Here is a 15,199-nt window from a genome sequence, read left to right on the forward strand (position 1 = left end):
ATGTCCAGTTCTAACTGTTGCTTCCTGACCTGCATACAGATTTCTCAAGAGGCAGGTCAGGTGATCTGGTATTCCCATCTCTTTTAGAATTTTCCACAGTTTATTGTGATCCACACAGTCAAAGGCTTTGGCATAGTCAATAAAGCAGAAATAGATGTTTTTCTGGAACTCTTCTTGCCTTTTCCATGATCCAGCGAATCATCTCTCTGGTTCTTCTGTGTTTTCAAAAACCAGCTTGAACATCTGGAAGTTCACGGTTTCACTTATTGCTGAAGCCTGACTTGGAGAATTTTGAGCATTACTTTACTAGTGTGTGAGATGAGTGCAATTGTGTGGTAGTTTGAGCATTCTTTGGCATTGCCTTTCTTTGAGATTGGAATGAAAACTGACCTTTTCCAGTCCTGTGGCCACTGCTGAGTTTTCCAAATGTGCTGGCATATTGAGTGCAACACTTTCACAGCATCACCTTCCAGGATTTGAAATAGCTTAACTGGAATTCCATCACCTCCACTAGCTTTGTTCGTAGTGATGCTTTCTAAGGTCCACCTGACTTCCCATTCCAGAATGTCTGGCTCTAGGTGAGTGATCACACCATCGTGATATACAGTGCTCCTCAAAAGGTTGGTTCACACACCAGAAGTATCAGCATCAAGTAAATCTTTAGAAATGCAGAATCTTGGGTTCTAGTCAGATCTACTCAGTCTGTGTTTTAACAAGCTCCCACAATGATCTGCAGTCATATTAATATTTGAGAAGCACTAGAGATCTAGAGAGAAGAATTTATGTTTCTAGTGACTTCACATAGTTTATGCCTGACTCCTGTAGGAGACCTAGGAAGTAAAGAAGATGCAAGAGACAGGAAGAAAAGAAAGAGTAAAGAAGAAAAGAAACAACTAAAAGGCGTTAAAAGTATTTGTGGCTATTTCTGACTTAGAAGGGTTTCAAGAAGTAGTGAATGAATAAGGCTATGGGGAAATAATAAGAATGACTACAAAATTTCTACAATGAGAGACTGAGAAGTGGGGATCAATAATTACTTGTAAAATGAAGGGCATATCTGATTGCTGTTTTAGGCCAGGTTTCAGAGAAGGCTTTACTGCTGTTTATATAGTCTGTGAGGCTACTTGATGTAGTGAAAGGAACATGAGCATTACAGACAAATAGTGCTAGGGTCAAATCCTGCCACTTACTAGCTTTATGACCTTATGCAATTAATTATAATCTACAAATAAAGATTATATCACCTGCCTTATGAGAACATTGCAAGAATAAAATGAAGTAAAATAAGTAAAGCTCCTCAACACACAATGGTTACTAATAAATAACACAGGACCCTTGTGAGAGGGAATTAAATAAGTCCTCAAAAGACATTAATTTTCCCTTCTCCTTGTCATTAGAGATATGTCTATTTATATAAGGATGTAGAAAAGAAGTTGTGAGCATTAGAAGAGTGGGAAAACTTTAAAATTACCTTCCCAACCAAGGACCCTAAAGGTTTACCACAGGGGTAGGCCTCCCAGGTGGTACAACAGTGAAAGAATTCCACCTGCTAATGCAGGGGACAAGGAGATGCAGCCTGGAGGAGGAAATGGCAACCCACTCTAGTATTCTAGCCTGGAGAACTCCATGGACAGGGAAGTCTGGCAGGCTATAGTCTATGGGGTCGCAAAGAGTTGAAGTAACTCTAAATTATTTACTGCAGAGAATAATTATAGTCAGAGATCCACAAAATAAAATAAAATATGGTAAAATAATGAGTGATTATGCACTACTTCTCTGGATAGAAAAATAACTCTGTTATAAGAATACTTCAGAGTAATGAGAAGTACAGTAAAGAGATTTTTCCTACACAGCAGACCAAAGGAATGACAAATAGAGTAATTTAACACTAAGCATTAAGTACTGCTATTTGGAGTTTTTGTATATTTTTTGTTTGTTTTGTGTGATATAAATTATGCATAATTTGCAAATCACACTAGCTAAATGGTAATTCACTACTGAACTCATTGCCATCTCAACTTGTACTGAAGATATGATAACATAATAATTTAAGGAACTTTAAAGAATGAATGTTATAATCATGTTTAGAAACTGAGGAATTGGAAAAGGTCTGGAAGCATTTTTCTCAGTATTACCAAGGATCCAATGAATAGTTTCAGAAATTTTGTCAAATGTATTTTTCTAATTAAACTATTTCTAGGTTGGTTTGGAAACTTGTTTGTATCCCTTTATACCTTACATGGTCACTAGAGGAAATGGAAAAAATTAGAGTGATTTTATTCCCCAAGGGACAAGAATAAATAATCATATATATCTCAGAGCTCTTTTTTTAAACAGCAAAGTAAATGAAACATATTTTGTCAATATGTTCTCAAAATAATTTTTTGAAGTTTATGATTTATTGAATCCTTTATATAGCATAATCCTTACAGTAGTCACCATCTATTTTAAAAAAATAGAAATTTATTTCCTTTTAGGTTCAATGATCCCAAATATGATCTATCATGTGATTTCAACTTCAGTTTAAAAGGAAACTCTATTCTCTTCAGAGAGAATGTCTTAAGAAACCTTGGATGAACATATATAACTTGATCATATCTAGGAAAAAGGGAATTAAAAATATTCACATCAACAAGATCCTTTGAAACTAACCACAAAGAGACTATGCAAGAGGGGCAGAAGCAAAATGCATGAGTGGAAGTGAGTGGAAGACATGGTGACTACAATGGAGATTTATTTAATGATCCCCAAAGACCCTACATCCTATGAGAGGCCCTTCCTCAGTACCTTCTTTATTGACCTGATTTTAACTCTATAAGAAGCCTTCACTTAAGAGATTTACTGACATGACAGTCACAGTTCTTTGTACTCGTCATCACTAGATAACCAAAAAGATCAGACGTTTATTTATAGGATAGAATAAATCCAACTGTGTTTAATAGGTACCCTCACCTTTTGACTTGAACAACTTACTTTAGATCACAAATTACTGCATATACTCTTCCCAATTTGTCTTGGCTATAACCCTGGAAGTTGAATTTATTGTTCCTATCCAAATACTCAGGCAAAACTTCCAGGAGAGTTTCAGTAATGACAGAGATAACATTCTGCTCTTCAATAAGATGTCGAGCCTGTAGAATATGTCAAGAATATTGTCATTAGTATAAACTCATTATAGTATGGATTTTATCTATCCATTTGGTTGGTAAGTCATTTTGAATAAATGTTTGCTGAGCATCAAACACAGTCCTTATTCTCACAGAATAGCAATTCTGAGAAATTATTTTCTAAAAGTTCTCTACTTCTCAGGAACTGGAAAAAACCTGTCTGAACACCCCAAGCCCATCACACATGTTACTGACATGAATGTTTACCACTATTAATTATACAGTGAGCGAAGTAGAACAAACACATATACTTCAGGCTTCTATCATATACATTATGTATTCTGACATTTCCCCCTCACTCACAATTCAATTTCTCTTTCATATCCTTTTCTCTGGGCTTTGAAAAGAGAAAGTAGAAACCAAACTGTCCATAAGAAACAGCAATGGTAGTAGTACAAAAAGGAAGCAGAATCCTTCACTCTCCTCCCATGCTTTGCAGCACCATCTCCTGCAAATGCCTGACAGTCACACTCTCCCCCAGTTTTGCTGTATCTTAGGCTCTCCTCTCACTCCCAACAACAGTAAGAGTAAAGGTGTTAATAAGGCACTGCTCCTAAGTTACTCTAGACACCAAGAAACCAGCTCTGGTGTTCCCCTGCAGAGATGAGGACTTTCAAACCAACTCAGAGCCACCACTCCCACTCCACGAGTTACCTAGACCTTGGGAACCATTAAAGTATTCACATGCTGATACCACTGAAGAATTATTCAATTTTCCAAGTGGAATAGAACACAGTGACTCAGAAATTGTTTTAATTCAACATTAAATAAAATTCTTTAAAAACAAAACAAATGTTACTTTTAAAAATTGTCAAGACTAATTAATACATACCAAAGTAGGAACAGTAAACATCTGAACTGAGAGTGCAGTTATAGAGATACTTCTGTCATGATCATCACTGATATAGTCTTTCTGGAGCTGCTTGTAATACTGAAAGATACAACAATAAGTAGAGAAGCAATTATAAATGACTACTGAAAACTTTTAAAATCCCAATTTTAACAGCTGCTATATTTATTTCTATGTATAAGATGGCAAGTATTGTAATACCTATTTACTAAAGGGAGATAGTACAGTCAACAAAAATTTACTAAAACAGCAAGTAACAAAAGATTGAATAATAATTCAGCTATCCAATCTAGTATAGTAAGAAATAATGATTTTTAAAAAACAAAACACACATACATACACACAGAGGTAAAAATCACAGAGCACTGCAAAGGTGTAATGTATCCTTTATCCAAACAGAATCTGGGGCAATCTTTAGCAGATTTTCTTCCCAATGAAATACAGCAGGGACTATATTAAATGTATTTAAAAACTGATATGACCCAGAAAATCAATCATCAGATTCAATCCAGCCTTAAACAGAATGGATGCTGGCTATGCATAACTTCTTATCCATACTAATGCATACCAGATGAAAATCAACCCTGATATCTTGCGAGAACAAAAACAATAATACATCCAGTCATGCCTCAAGCAGCTATTATATGTAAGCACAGTATTAGATCCTTGACCTACATATTTTATCCCATCCATTAGAATTCACACGAAGTTTAACAGGTAATCCTAAGGAGGGTAAACTGCTGTTGTATAAAGAAAAAATTCATTTCAGATCACATACATGGTCCTTTATTCTACCTCTAAAGAGTTTTTGAAGAATAGAGTTGATAATTTGAGTTGTCATCACCTTTCAAGAAACCAAATATCTTAGCTGCTTTTATCAATCTAATTATAAAATCCAGGAAGTGCAAGTATCTTATCCCACAGTATCATTTACCTGTGATAACCATTATTTCACATTCTGCTTCCAATTCCATTCTGATTCTACCTCTGACCTAAGTTTTGCAGAATTTTGTGCAACTCAAAATCAGAATAAACTAACAAGTATTTCTTGCATACCTCTGTATAAGACAAAGTAGAAGATTTAAAGAAGTACATGTTCTAACTAATTTAACTTGAGAGACACACAAGAAAATACAACAATGTAAGGGATATACAATAGATCAACAAAACAACATTAAAAAGCTATAGAAGCAGTCCTAAGAAGGCGGAGGAACAGGAGAACTAGGACACTTTTCCTCCCACAAATTCATCAAAAGATCATTTGAATGCTGAGCAGCTTCCACAAAACAATTTCTGAACACTGGCGGAAGACACCAAGTACCCAGAAAGGCAGCTCATTCTCCTTGCAAGAAGATAGGACAAAACATAAAAGACAAAGGGAGACGCAAAAGAGTTAGGGACAGACACTGGTCCTGGGGAGGGAGTTGTGACTGAGGAAAAGTTTCCAAACAGTAGGAAACCCTCTCTCAGGTGGGTCTGTGGGGAGTTTCGCAATTTCAGTGGGCAACATAACCAGGAGAAAAAAAGAAAAAAAAAAACCACAAAACCCACAGAATACTCACCTAAACACAACTGCCAGTGGAAAAGTAGCCCAAACGCTTGCGTTTGCCACCAGCCAGCAGGGGCTGGACAGGGAGGGGTAGGCTGCATAATCGGTGCTTAGGGTAAGGACTGGGCCTGAATGCCCTGAGGACAATCTGAGGGAGCTAACGTGAGACAGCAACCCAAAGTGTGGGATAGCCAGAGAGGGGGAAAAAAGAAAAAGAGAACTTTCCCACAAAAGGCTTTAAAGCACAGCCTGTGTTGCTCACAGAACAAAGGACTGAGACAATACCAAAGGAGAGCTAGCCGGCTGTGTACAGCCCTCTGCTCTCTCCCCTCTGTTGGAGGCAGAGAAGCAGGTGAGTGACAGCCAGAGTTGGAAGGCAAGTGGCTGCTCCAATCTTGGTCCCAGAGATGGCATCCTCCACTAAACTGTGAGCAGGCTTCCAGTTGCTAACCATGTCTTCCTGGGATCCTGGATGGTTGATATCTGCCAGGAGGGTCGCAGCCTGAGATCAGCTCACCAGAAGAGACATGCAGGGTACCTGGGAAACCACGTGGCTGGGACTGGGGAGGTGATTAAGATGCATGGCCCACCTGGGACAGTGCATCTGCCAAACACCTGGTGGCCTGAGCTGCTCAGACCTGGGAAGGGTACAAAATGCATGCCCAACCGAGTCTGTGCCCTGCGGAGTACCTGAAAACCTGAGCAGCTGAGACCTGGGATGTGCACAAACTGCAGGGCCTGCTTTGGACAGTGCCCCTGCAGAGCACCCTGGAGCCTGAGCAGTGTGGACTCAGGAAGCACATGCTGCCGTGAGCTGGGGCAAACTCAGTGTGGTCCATACACTGCGAGCACTCCCCTCACACGCCAGCAATATTTGCTTGCAGTGTCCCTCCCTCCCCACAACACAACTGAACAAGTAGGCCTAAATAAGTGACCACCTTCGGCCCCTTGTGTCAGGGCAGAAATTAGACACTGAAGAGACTTGCAAACAGAGGAAGCCAAAATAAAGAAGAGGGAACAGCTCTGGAAGTAACAGGCGCAACAGATTAAACCCCTGTAGTTAACACTGACTAAGCACTGGAGGGGCCTATAGACCTTGAGAACAAGTACAAGCTGGAACAAGGAACTATCTGAAACTAAACCGACCCCACACTGCCCACAACAGCTTCAGAGAAATTCCTAGATATATTTTTACTATTATCACTTTTTCATTTTTTTAAACTTTAACCTCTTTATTACTCCTTTAATTTTCATTTTTATAACCTATTATTATGTTGCAGAAAAAAAGACCCTATTTTTAAAGCAAATTTCACATATATATATTTTATAATTTTTGTGATTGATTTTGTTTTGTATTTCCAATATTGTTTTTTTTGAAAGTCTAACCTCTACTCTAGATTTTTAATCTCTGCTTTTTGGTATTTGTTATCAATTTTGTACCTTTAAGAATCTAATCTTCAGTATTCATTTTCACTCAGGGGTGTGATTACTGGCTTGATTGCTCTCTCCCCTTTTGAATCTCCCTTTCTTCCCCCAGGTCATCTCTATCTCCTCCCTCCCCCTTCTCTTCTTGACTTAACTCTGTGAATCTCTCGGGGTGTTCTGGGCTGTGGAGAACACTTAGGGAACTGATTACTGGCTAGACTGGTCTCTCCCCTTTTGACTGCCCCTCTTCTCCTCCTGGTCACCTCTATCTCCCTCCTCCCTCTTCTCTTCTCTATGTAACTCTGTGAATCTCTCTGGGTGTCCGCTGCTGTGGAGAATTGCTTCACCATTAACCTAGGTATTTTCTCATCTGTACTGTATGGATGGAGAAGTCTTGAGGCTACTGTAAGAGAAGGGCAGAAAGCCAGAGGCAGGTGGCTTAGCTCTAAAACTTGAGAACATCAGAGAACTCCTGATTCCAGGGAATATTAATAGACAAGAGCTCACTCAAAAGCCTCCATACCTACACTGAAACCAAGCTCCACCCAAGGGACAAGTTCCAGGGCAAGACATAATATGCTAATTCTCCAGCAAAGCAGGAGCACAACCCTGAACATTAAAAGACAAGTTGTCCAAAGCCATGTCAAACTCATAGACACCTCCAAACTCACTACTGGACACTTCACTGCACTCCAGAGAGAAGAGATACAGCTCCATCCGCCAGAACACAGATGCAAGCTCCCTTAACCAGGAAACCTTGACAAGCCACTAGTCCAATCCCACCCACAGGAAGCAGGCTCCACAATAAAGAGGAAACACAAACTTCCAGCCTACAGAAAGGGCACCCCAAACACAGCAATAGAAACAAAATGAAAAGACAGAAATATTCAGCAGGTAGGGGAACATGATAAATGCTCACTAAACCAAACAAAAGAGGAGGAGATATGGAGTCTACCTGAAAAAGAATTCAGAATAATGATAATACAGCTGATCCAAAATCTTGAAAACAAAATGGAGTTACAGATAAATAGACTAGAGACAAGGATTGAGAAGATGCAAGAAATGTTTAACAAGGACCTATAAGAAATAAAGAGTCAATCAGTAATGAATAATGCAATAAATGAGATCAAAAACACTCTGGAGGGAACCAACAGTAGAATAACTGAGGCAGAAGATAGGATAAGTAAGGTGGAAGACAGAATGGTGGAAATAAATGAAGCAGAGAGGAAAAAAGAAAAAAGAATAGAAAGAAATGGGGACAACCTCGGAGACCTCTGGGACAATGTTAAACACCCCAACATTCGAATAACAGGTGTCCCAGAAGAACAAGACAAAAAGTCAAGGCATGAGAAAATACCTGAGGAGATAATAGTTGAAAACTTCCCTAAAATGGGGAAGAAAATAGACACCCAAGTCCAAGAAACCCAGAGAGTTGCAAACAGGATAAACCCAAGGAAAAACACCCCAAGACACATATTAATCAAACTAATGAAGAGCAAATATCAAAAGCAGCAAGGGAAAAGCAATAAATAACACACAAAGGGATCCCCATAAGGATAACAGCTGATCCTTCAACAGAAACTCTTCAGGCCAGAAGGGAAAGGCAGGACATACTTACAGTGCTGAAAGAGAAAAACCTACAAGCCAGATTACTATAACCAGCAAGGATCTCATTCAAATATGAAGGAGAAATCAAAAGCTTTACAGACAAGCAAAAGCTGGGAGAATTTACACCACCAAACCAGCTCATCAACAAATGCTATAGGATCTTCTCTAGAGAGGAAACACAGAAAAGGTTTATAAACTCAAACCCAAAACAACAAAGTAAATGGCAACGGGATCATACCTATCAATAATTACCTTAAATGTAAATGGGTTGAAAAGACAGACTGGCTGGATGGATACAAAAATAAGACCCCTATATATGCTGTCTACAAGAGACCCACGTCAAGCCAAGGGACACATACAGACTGAAAGTGAAGAGCTGGCAAAAGATATTTCATGCAAATGTAGACCAAAAGAAAGCAGGAATAACAATACTCATATCAGATAAAATAGACTTCGAAATAAAGACTGTGAAAAGGGACAAAGAAGGACTTTACATAATGATCAAAGGATCAATCCAAGAAGATATAATAATTATAAATATAAATGCACCAAACATAGGAACACCTCAATACATAAGGCAAATGCTAACAAGTATGAAGGAGGAAATTAACAGTCACACAATAATAGTGAGAGACTTTAATACCCTACTCACACCTATGGATAGCTCAACCAAACAGAAAATTAGTGAGGAAACACAAACTTTTAATGATACAATGAACTGGTTAGACCTAATTGATATCTATAGGACATTTACCCCAAAACAATGACGTTCACCATTTTCTCAAGTGCACATGGAACATTCTGCAGGACAGAACACATCCTGGGCCATAAATCTAGCCTTGGTAAATTCAAGAAAACTGAAATCATTTCAAGCATCTTTTCTAATCACAATGCAGTAAGATTAGATTTCAACTACAGGGAAAAAGCTATTAAAGTACAACATATGGAGGCTAAAAAACATGCTTCTGAATCACGGAAGAAAAAGGAAATCAAAATATGCATCGAAATGAATGAAAATGAAAACACAACAACCTAAAACCTATGAGATTCAGTAAAAGCAGTGCTGAGTGGAAGGTTCATAGCAACACAAGCTAACCTCCAGAAAACAAGAGAAAAAATAAATAAATAATGTAACTTTACACCTAAAGCAACTAGGAAAAGAAGAAACGAAGAACCCCAGGGTTAGTAGAAGGAAAGAAATCATAAAAATTAGAGCAGAAATAAATGAAAATGAAACAATAGAGACTACAGTAAAAAAACAAAACTAAAAGCTGGTTCTTTGAGATGATAAATAAAATAAAATAGACAAACCATTACCTAACTCAAGAAAAAAAAGGGAGATGAATCAAATCAACAAAATTAGAAATGAAAATGAAGAAATCACAACAGACAACACAGAAATACAAAGGATCATAAGAGACTACTATCAGCAACTATATGCCAATAAAATGGAATACTTGGAAGAAACAGATGAATTCTTAGAAAAGTATAACCTTCCAAAACTGAACCAGGAAGAAACAGAAAATCTTAACAGATTTATCACAAGCATTGAAATCGAAACTGTAATAAAAAATCTTCCAACAAACAAAAGTCCAGGACCAGATGGCTTCACAGCTGAATTCTACCAAAAATTTAGAGAAGAGCTAACACCTATCCTACTCAAACTCTTTCAGAAAATTGCAGCAGAAAGGTAAATTTCCAAACGCATTCTATGAGGCCACCATCACCCTAATACCAAAACCAACGATGCCACAAAAAAAGAAAACTATACGCCAATCTCATGATAAACATAGATGCAAACATTCTCAACAAAATTCTAGCAAACAGAATCCAACAACCTATTAAAAAGATCGTACATCATGACCAAGTGGGCTTTATCCCAAGGATGCAAGGATTCTTCAATATCTGCAAATCAATCAATGTCATATGACACATGAACAAATTGAAAGATAAAAACCATATGATTATCTCAACAGATGCAGAGAAAGCCTTTGACAAAATCAAACACCCATTTATGATAAAAACTCTCCAGAAAGCAGGCACAGAAGGCATATACCTCAACATAATAAAAGCCATGTATGATAAACCCACAGCAAACATTACCCTTAATGGTGAAAAACTGAAAGCATTTCCCCTAAAATCAGGAACAAGACAAGGGTGCCCACTCTCACCTCTACTATTCAATATAGTTTTGGAAGTTTTAGCCACAGCAATCAGAGCAGAAAAAGAAATAAAAGGAACCCAAATTGGAAAAGAAGAAGTAAAACTCTCACTGTTGGTAGATGGCATGATCCTCTACATAGAAAACTCTAAAGACACCACCAGAAAATTACTAGAGCTAATCAATGAATATAGTAAAGTTGCGGGATATAAAATTAATACACAGAAATCGGAGAGAATCAAAGATGGCGGAGGAATAGGACGGGAAGACCACTTTCTCCCTCACAAATTCCTCAAAAGAACATTTCAACGCCGAGCAAACTCCACAAAACAACTTCTGTAGGCTGGCAGAGGACATCAGGCAACCAGAAAAGCAGACCATTGTCTTCAAAAACAGGTAGGATAAAATATAAAAGACGAAAAAGGAGACAAAGGAGGTGGGGAGGGAGCTCCGACCCAGGAAGGGAAGCCCGTCCCAGGAAGGGAATTTTAAGAAGAGAGGTTTCCAAACACCAGGAAACACTCTCCCTGCCGAGTCTGTGGCGAGCCTTGGAAACACAGAGGGCAACATAACAGGAAGGGAAAAATAAATAAATAATTAAAATCAACAGATTACAAGCCCAACAGTAACTCCCCTAGCGGAAAAGCAGCACAGACGCCTGCATCCGCCACAAGCAAGTGGGGGCAGGGCAGGGAAGCGCAGGAGGCACGGGCTGCAGTGCTTTGTAAGAATCATGCAGGAACACCCCACGCGCAACCAGAACGATCTAACTTGGGCTAGCAAACCAGACTGTGGGATAGCTACCACGCGAAAAGCTCGAACATAAAACACCGCCAGGACCGAGCACAGAACGAAGGACGGAACGGAATAAGCCGGCTGCAGACCATCCCCCGCCGGGGACAGGCAGCCAGAGCCTTAAAGGCTGGAAAGGAGCAATTGCAGACCCGGAGAGACTTTACTTACCTAACTGCAAGAAGGCTTCTTTGCTAAGACTTCTGGGGGTGCTGGACAGTCACCATCTGTCAAGGGGCACCAGCGGTCCACCCAGAAAACTGAGCAGCAGAGGCAGAAAAGGTGACAAGTCGCAGCGATCGCGCTCGCCAAACTCCTGAGCTACTCGGACCTGCGAAGGGCACAAAACGCAGTCCCAACCGCATCTGTGCCTCTGGGGGCTACCTGAGCGCCGAACCTGAGCGGCTTAGATCGGGGAAGTGCACACAGCCTAGGGCTGGTCTCAGATGGTTCCCGGCTGAGCATCGTAGAGCCGGAGCGGTTTGTGCGCAGCGAGAAGGGACAGGTCAAGCGGGGCTGAGACACTGTGTGCACACGACAGTGCTATTTGTTTGCAGCATCCCCCCTCCCCACAGCGCGACTGAACTAGTGAGCCTAAAAAACCAGCAAACAGAAGTTAAACAGAAGGAACCACCTTGGAAGTGACCCCACACTGCCCACAACATGAGAGAAGGGCCAGAAATATATTTACTATTTTTAAATTCATTCCTTTTTTTTTTCTAACTTTTTTTTAAATTGTTAAGTCTTTTATTTCTCCTCTAATTTTTATTTCTATAACCTACTATTACTATTTAAAAAAAAAGAAAAAGACCCTTTTTTTTTTTTTAAGGCAAACACCACATATAGTCTTTGGGTGGTTGTTGGTGTTTTTTGTTTTTGTTTTTTTTAATAATTCCTGCTTTTTTAAAAATTTACTCTTTTTTTTTTCCTTTCTTTCTTCCCTTTTACTTCTGCTTCTTTTCTTTAATATTGTATTTTTGAAAATCCAACCTCTACTCTAGATTTTTAATCTTTGCTCTTTGGTTTTTGTTGTCAATTTTGTACATTTAAAAACCCAAACTTCACTACCCAAGTTTACCTGAGAGCGAGATTAGTGGCTTGACCACTCTCTCCTCCTTTGGACTCTCCTTTTTCTCCACCAGGTGGCCTCTGTCTCTTTTCTCCCCCATCTCTTCTCTATCCAACTCTGTGAATCTCTGTGTGTTACAGACGGTGGAGAATACCTAAGGAACTGGTTACTGACAGGATTTGTCTCTCTCCTTCTCATTCCTCTCTCTTATCCTCCTGGTCACCTCTGTCTATTTCCTCCCTCTCCTCTACCCTGTATAACTCTGTAAATACCTCAGGGCGGTCCAGACTATAGAGCGCACATAAGGAAGTGACTACTGGCTAGCTTGCTCGCTCCTCTTTTGATCTCACCGCATCTCATTCCAGTCACCTCTAACTACCCCCTCCCTCTTCTCTTCTCCTTGTAACTCAGTGAACCTCTCTGAGTGTCCCTCAATGTGGAGAAACTTTTCATCTTTAACCTAGATGTTTTATCATCCGTGATGTATAGATGGAGAAGTCTAGAGGTTACTGTAAAAATAAAACTGAAAACCAGAAGCAGCAGGCTGAAATCCAAAGCCTGAAAACATTAGAGAACTCTTGAATTCAGGGAACATTAAGCAACAGGAGCTCATCAAATGCCTCCATACCTACACTGAAACCAAGCTCCACCCAAGGGCCAACAAGTTCCAGAACAAGAAATACCACGCAAATTCTCCAGCAACACAGGAACACTCCCCTGAGCTTCACTATACAGGCAGCTCAAAGTTATTCCAAAACCTTTGATGTCTCATAACCCATTACTGGTCACTCCACTGCACTCCAGAGAGCAGAAATCCAGCTCCACCCACCAGAACTCCAACACAAGCCTTCCTAACCAGGAAACCTTGACAAGCCACTGATACAACCCCACCCACAGTGAGGAAGCTCCATAATAAAGAGAACTCCACAAATTACCAGCATATAAAAAGGCTACCCCAAACGCAGCAATATAACCAAGATGAAGAGACAGAGGAATACTCAGCAGGTAAAGGAACAGGAGAGTTGCCCACCAAACCAAACAAAAGAGGAAGAGGTAGCGAATCTACCTGAGAAAGAATTCCAAATATTGATAGTGAAAATGATCCAAAATCTTGAAAACAAAATGGAACCACAGATAAATAGCCTAGAGACAAGGATTGAGAAGATGCAAGAAAGGTTTAACAAGGACCTAGAAGAAATAAAAAAGAGTCAATATATAATGAATAACGCAATAAATGAGATCAGAAACACTCTGGAGGCAACAAACAGTAGAATAACGGAGGCAGAAGATAGGATTAGTGAAATAGAAGATAGAATGGTAGAAATAAATAAATCAGAGAGGAAACAAGAAAAACGAATTAAAAGAAATGAGGACAATCTCAGAGACCTCCAGGACAATATGAAATGCTCCAACATTTGAATTATAGGAGTCCCAGAAGAAGACAAAAAGAAAGACCATGAGAAAATCCTTGAGGAGATAATAGTTGAAAACTTCCCTACAATGGGGAAGGAAATAATCACCCAAGTCCAAGAAACACAGAGAGTTCCAAATAGGATAAACCCAAGGCGAAACACCCCAAGACACATATTAATCAAATTAACAAAGATCAAACACAAAGAACAAATATTAAAAGCAGCAAGGGAAAAACAACAAATAACACACAAGGGGATTCCCATAAGGATAACAGCTGATCTTTCAATAGAAACTCTTCAGGCCAGGAAAGAATGGCAAGACATACTTAAAGTGATGAAAGACAATAACCTACAGCCCAGATTACTGTACCCAGCAAGGATCTCATTCAAATACGAAGGAGAAATCAAAAGCTTTACAGACAAGCAAAAGCTGAGAGAATTCAGCACCACCAAACCAGCTCTCCAACAAATTCTAAAGGATATTCTCTAGACAGGAAACACAAAAAGGGTGTGTAAACCCGAACCCAAAACAATAAAGTAAATGCTAATGGGATCATACTTATCAATAATTACCTTAAACGTAAATGGGTTGAACACCCCAACCAAAAGGCAGAGTGGCCGAATGGATACAAAAACAAGACCCTCTATATGCTGCTTACAAGAGACCCACCTCAAAACAAGGGACACATACAGACCGAAAGTGAAGGGCTGGAAAAAGATATACCATGCAAATAGAGACCAAAAGAAAGCACGAGTGGCAATACTCATATCCAATAAAATAGACTTTAAAACAAAGGCTGTGAAAAGAGACAAAGAAGGCCACTACATAATGATCAAAGGATCAATCCAAGAAGAAGACATAACAATTATAAATATATATGCACCCAATATAGGAGCACCGCAATATGTAAGACAAATGCTAACAAGTATGAAAGGGGAAATCAACAATAACACAATAATAGTGGGAGACTTTAATACCCCACTCACACCTATGGACAGATCAACTAAACAGAAAATTAACAAAGAAACACAAACTTTAAATGATACATTAGATCAGTTAGACCTAATTGATATCTATAGGACATTTCACCCCAAAACAATGAATTTCACCTTTTTTTCAAGTGCTCATGGAACCTTCTCCAGTATAGATCACATCCTGGGTCATA

General features: G+C 39.3%; 1 protein-coding gene across 1 annotated transcript in view; it reads right to left on the bottom strand.

Annotated features, from left to right (window-relative positions):
• The window catches only part of UBR1 (ubiquitin protein ligase E3 component n-recognin 1), a 162,977-nt gene that overhangs the window by 93,619 nt on the left and 54,159 nt on the right, over positions 1-15,199 (bottom strand). The window contains exons 11-12 of the mRNA XM_004010489.6: positions 4,000-4,098; positions 2,974-3,131 (exon numbers count right to left, since the gene is read on the bottom strand). Coding sequence (XP_004010538.1) covers positions 2,974-3,131; positions 4,000-4,098 — 257 coding nt within the window. The remainder of the gene's footprint in view (positions 1-2,973; positions 3,132-3,999; positions 4,099-15,199) is intronic.

This window comes from Ovis aries, chromosome 7, assembly GCF_016772045.2.
Source record: "Ovis aries strain OAR_USU_Benz2616 breed Rambouillet chromosome 7, ARS-UI_Ramb_v3.0, whole genome shotgun sequence".
In the NCBI taxonomy this organism is placed as follows: Eukaryota; Metazoa; Chordata; class Mammalia; order Artiodactyla; family Bovidae; genus Ovis; species Ovis aries.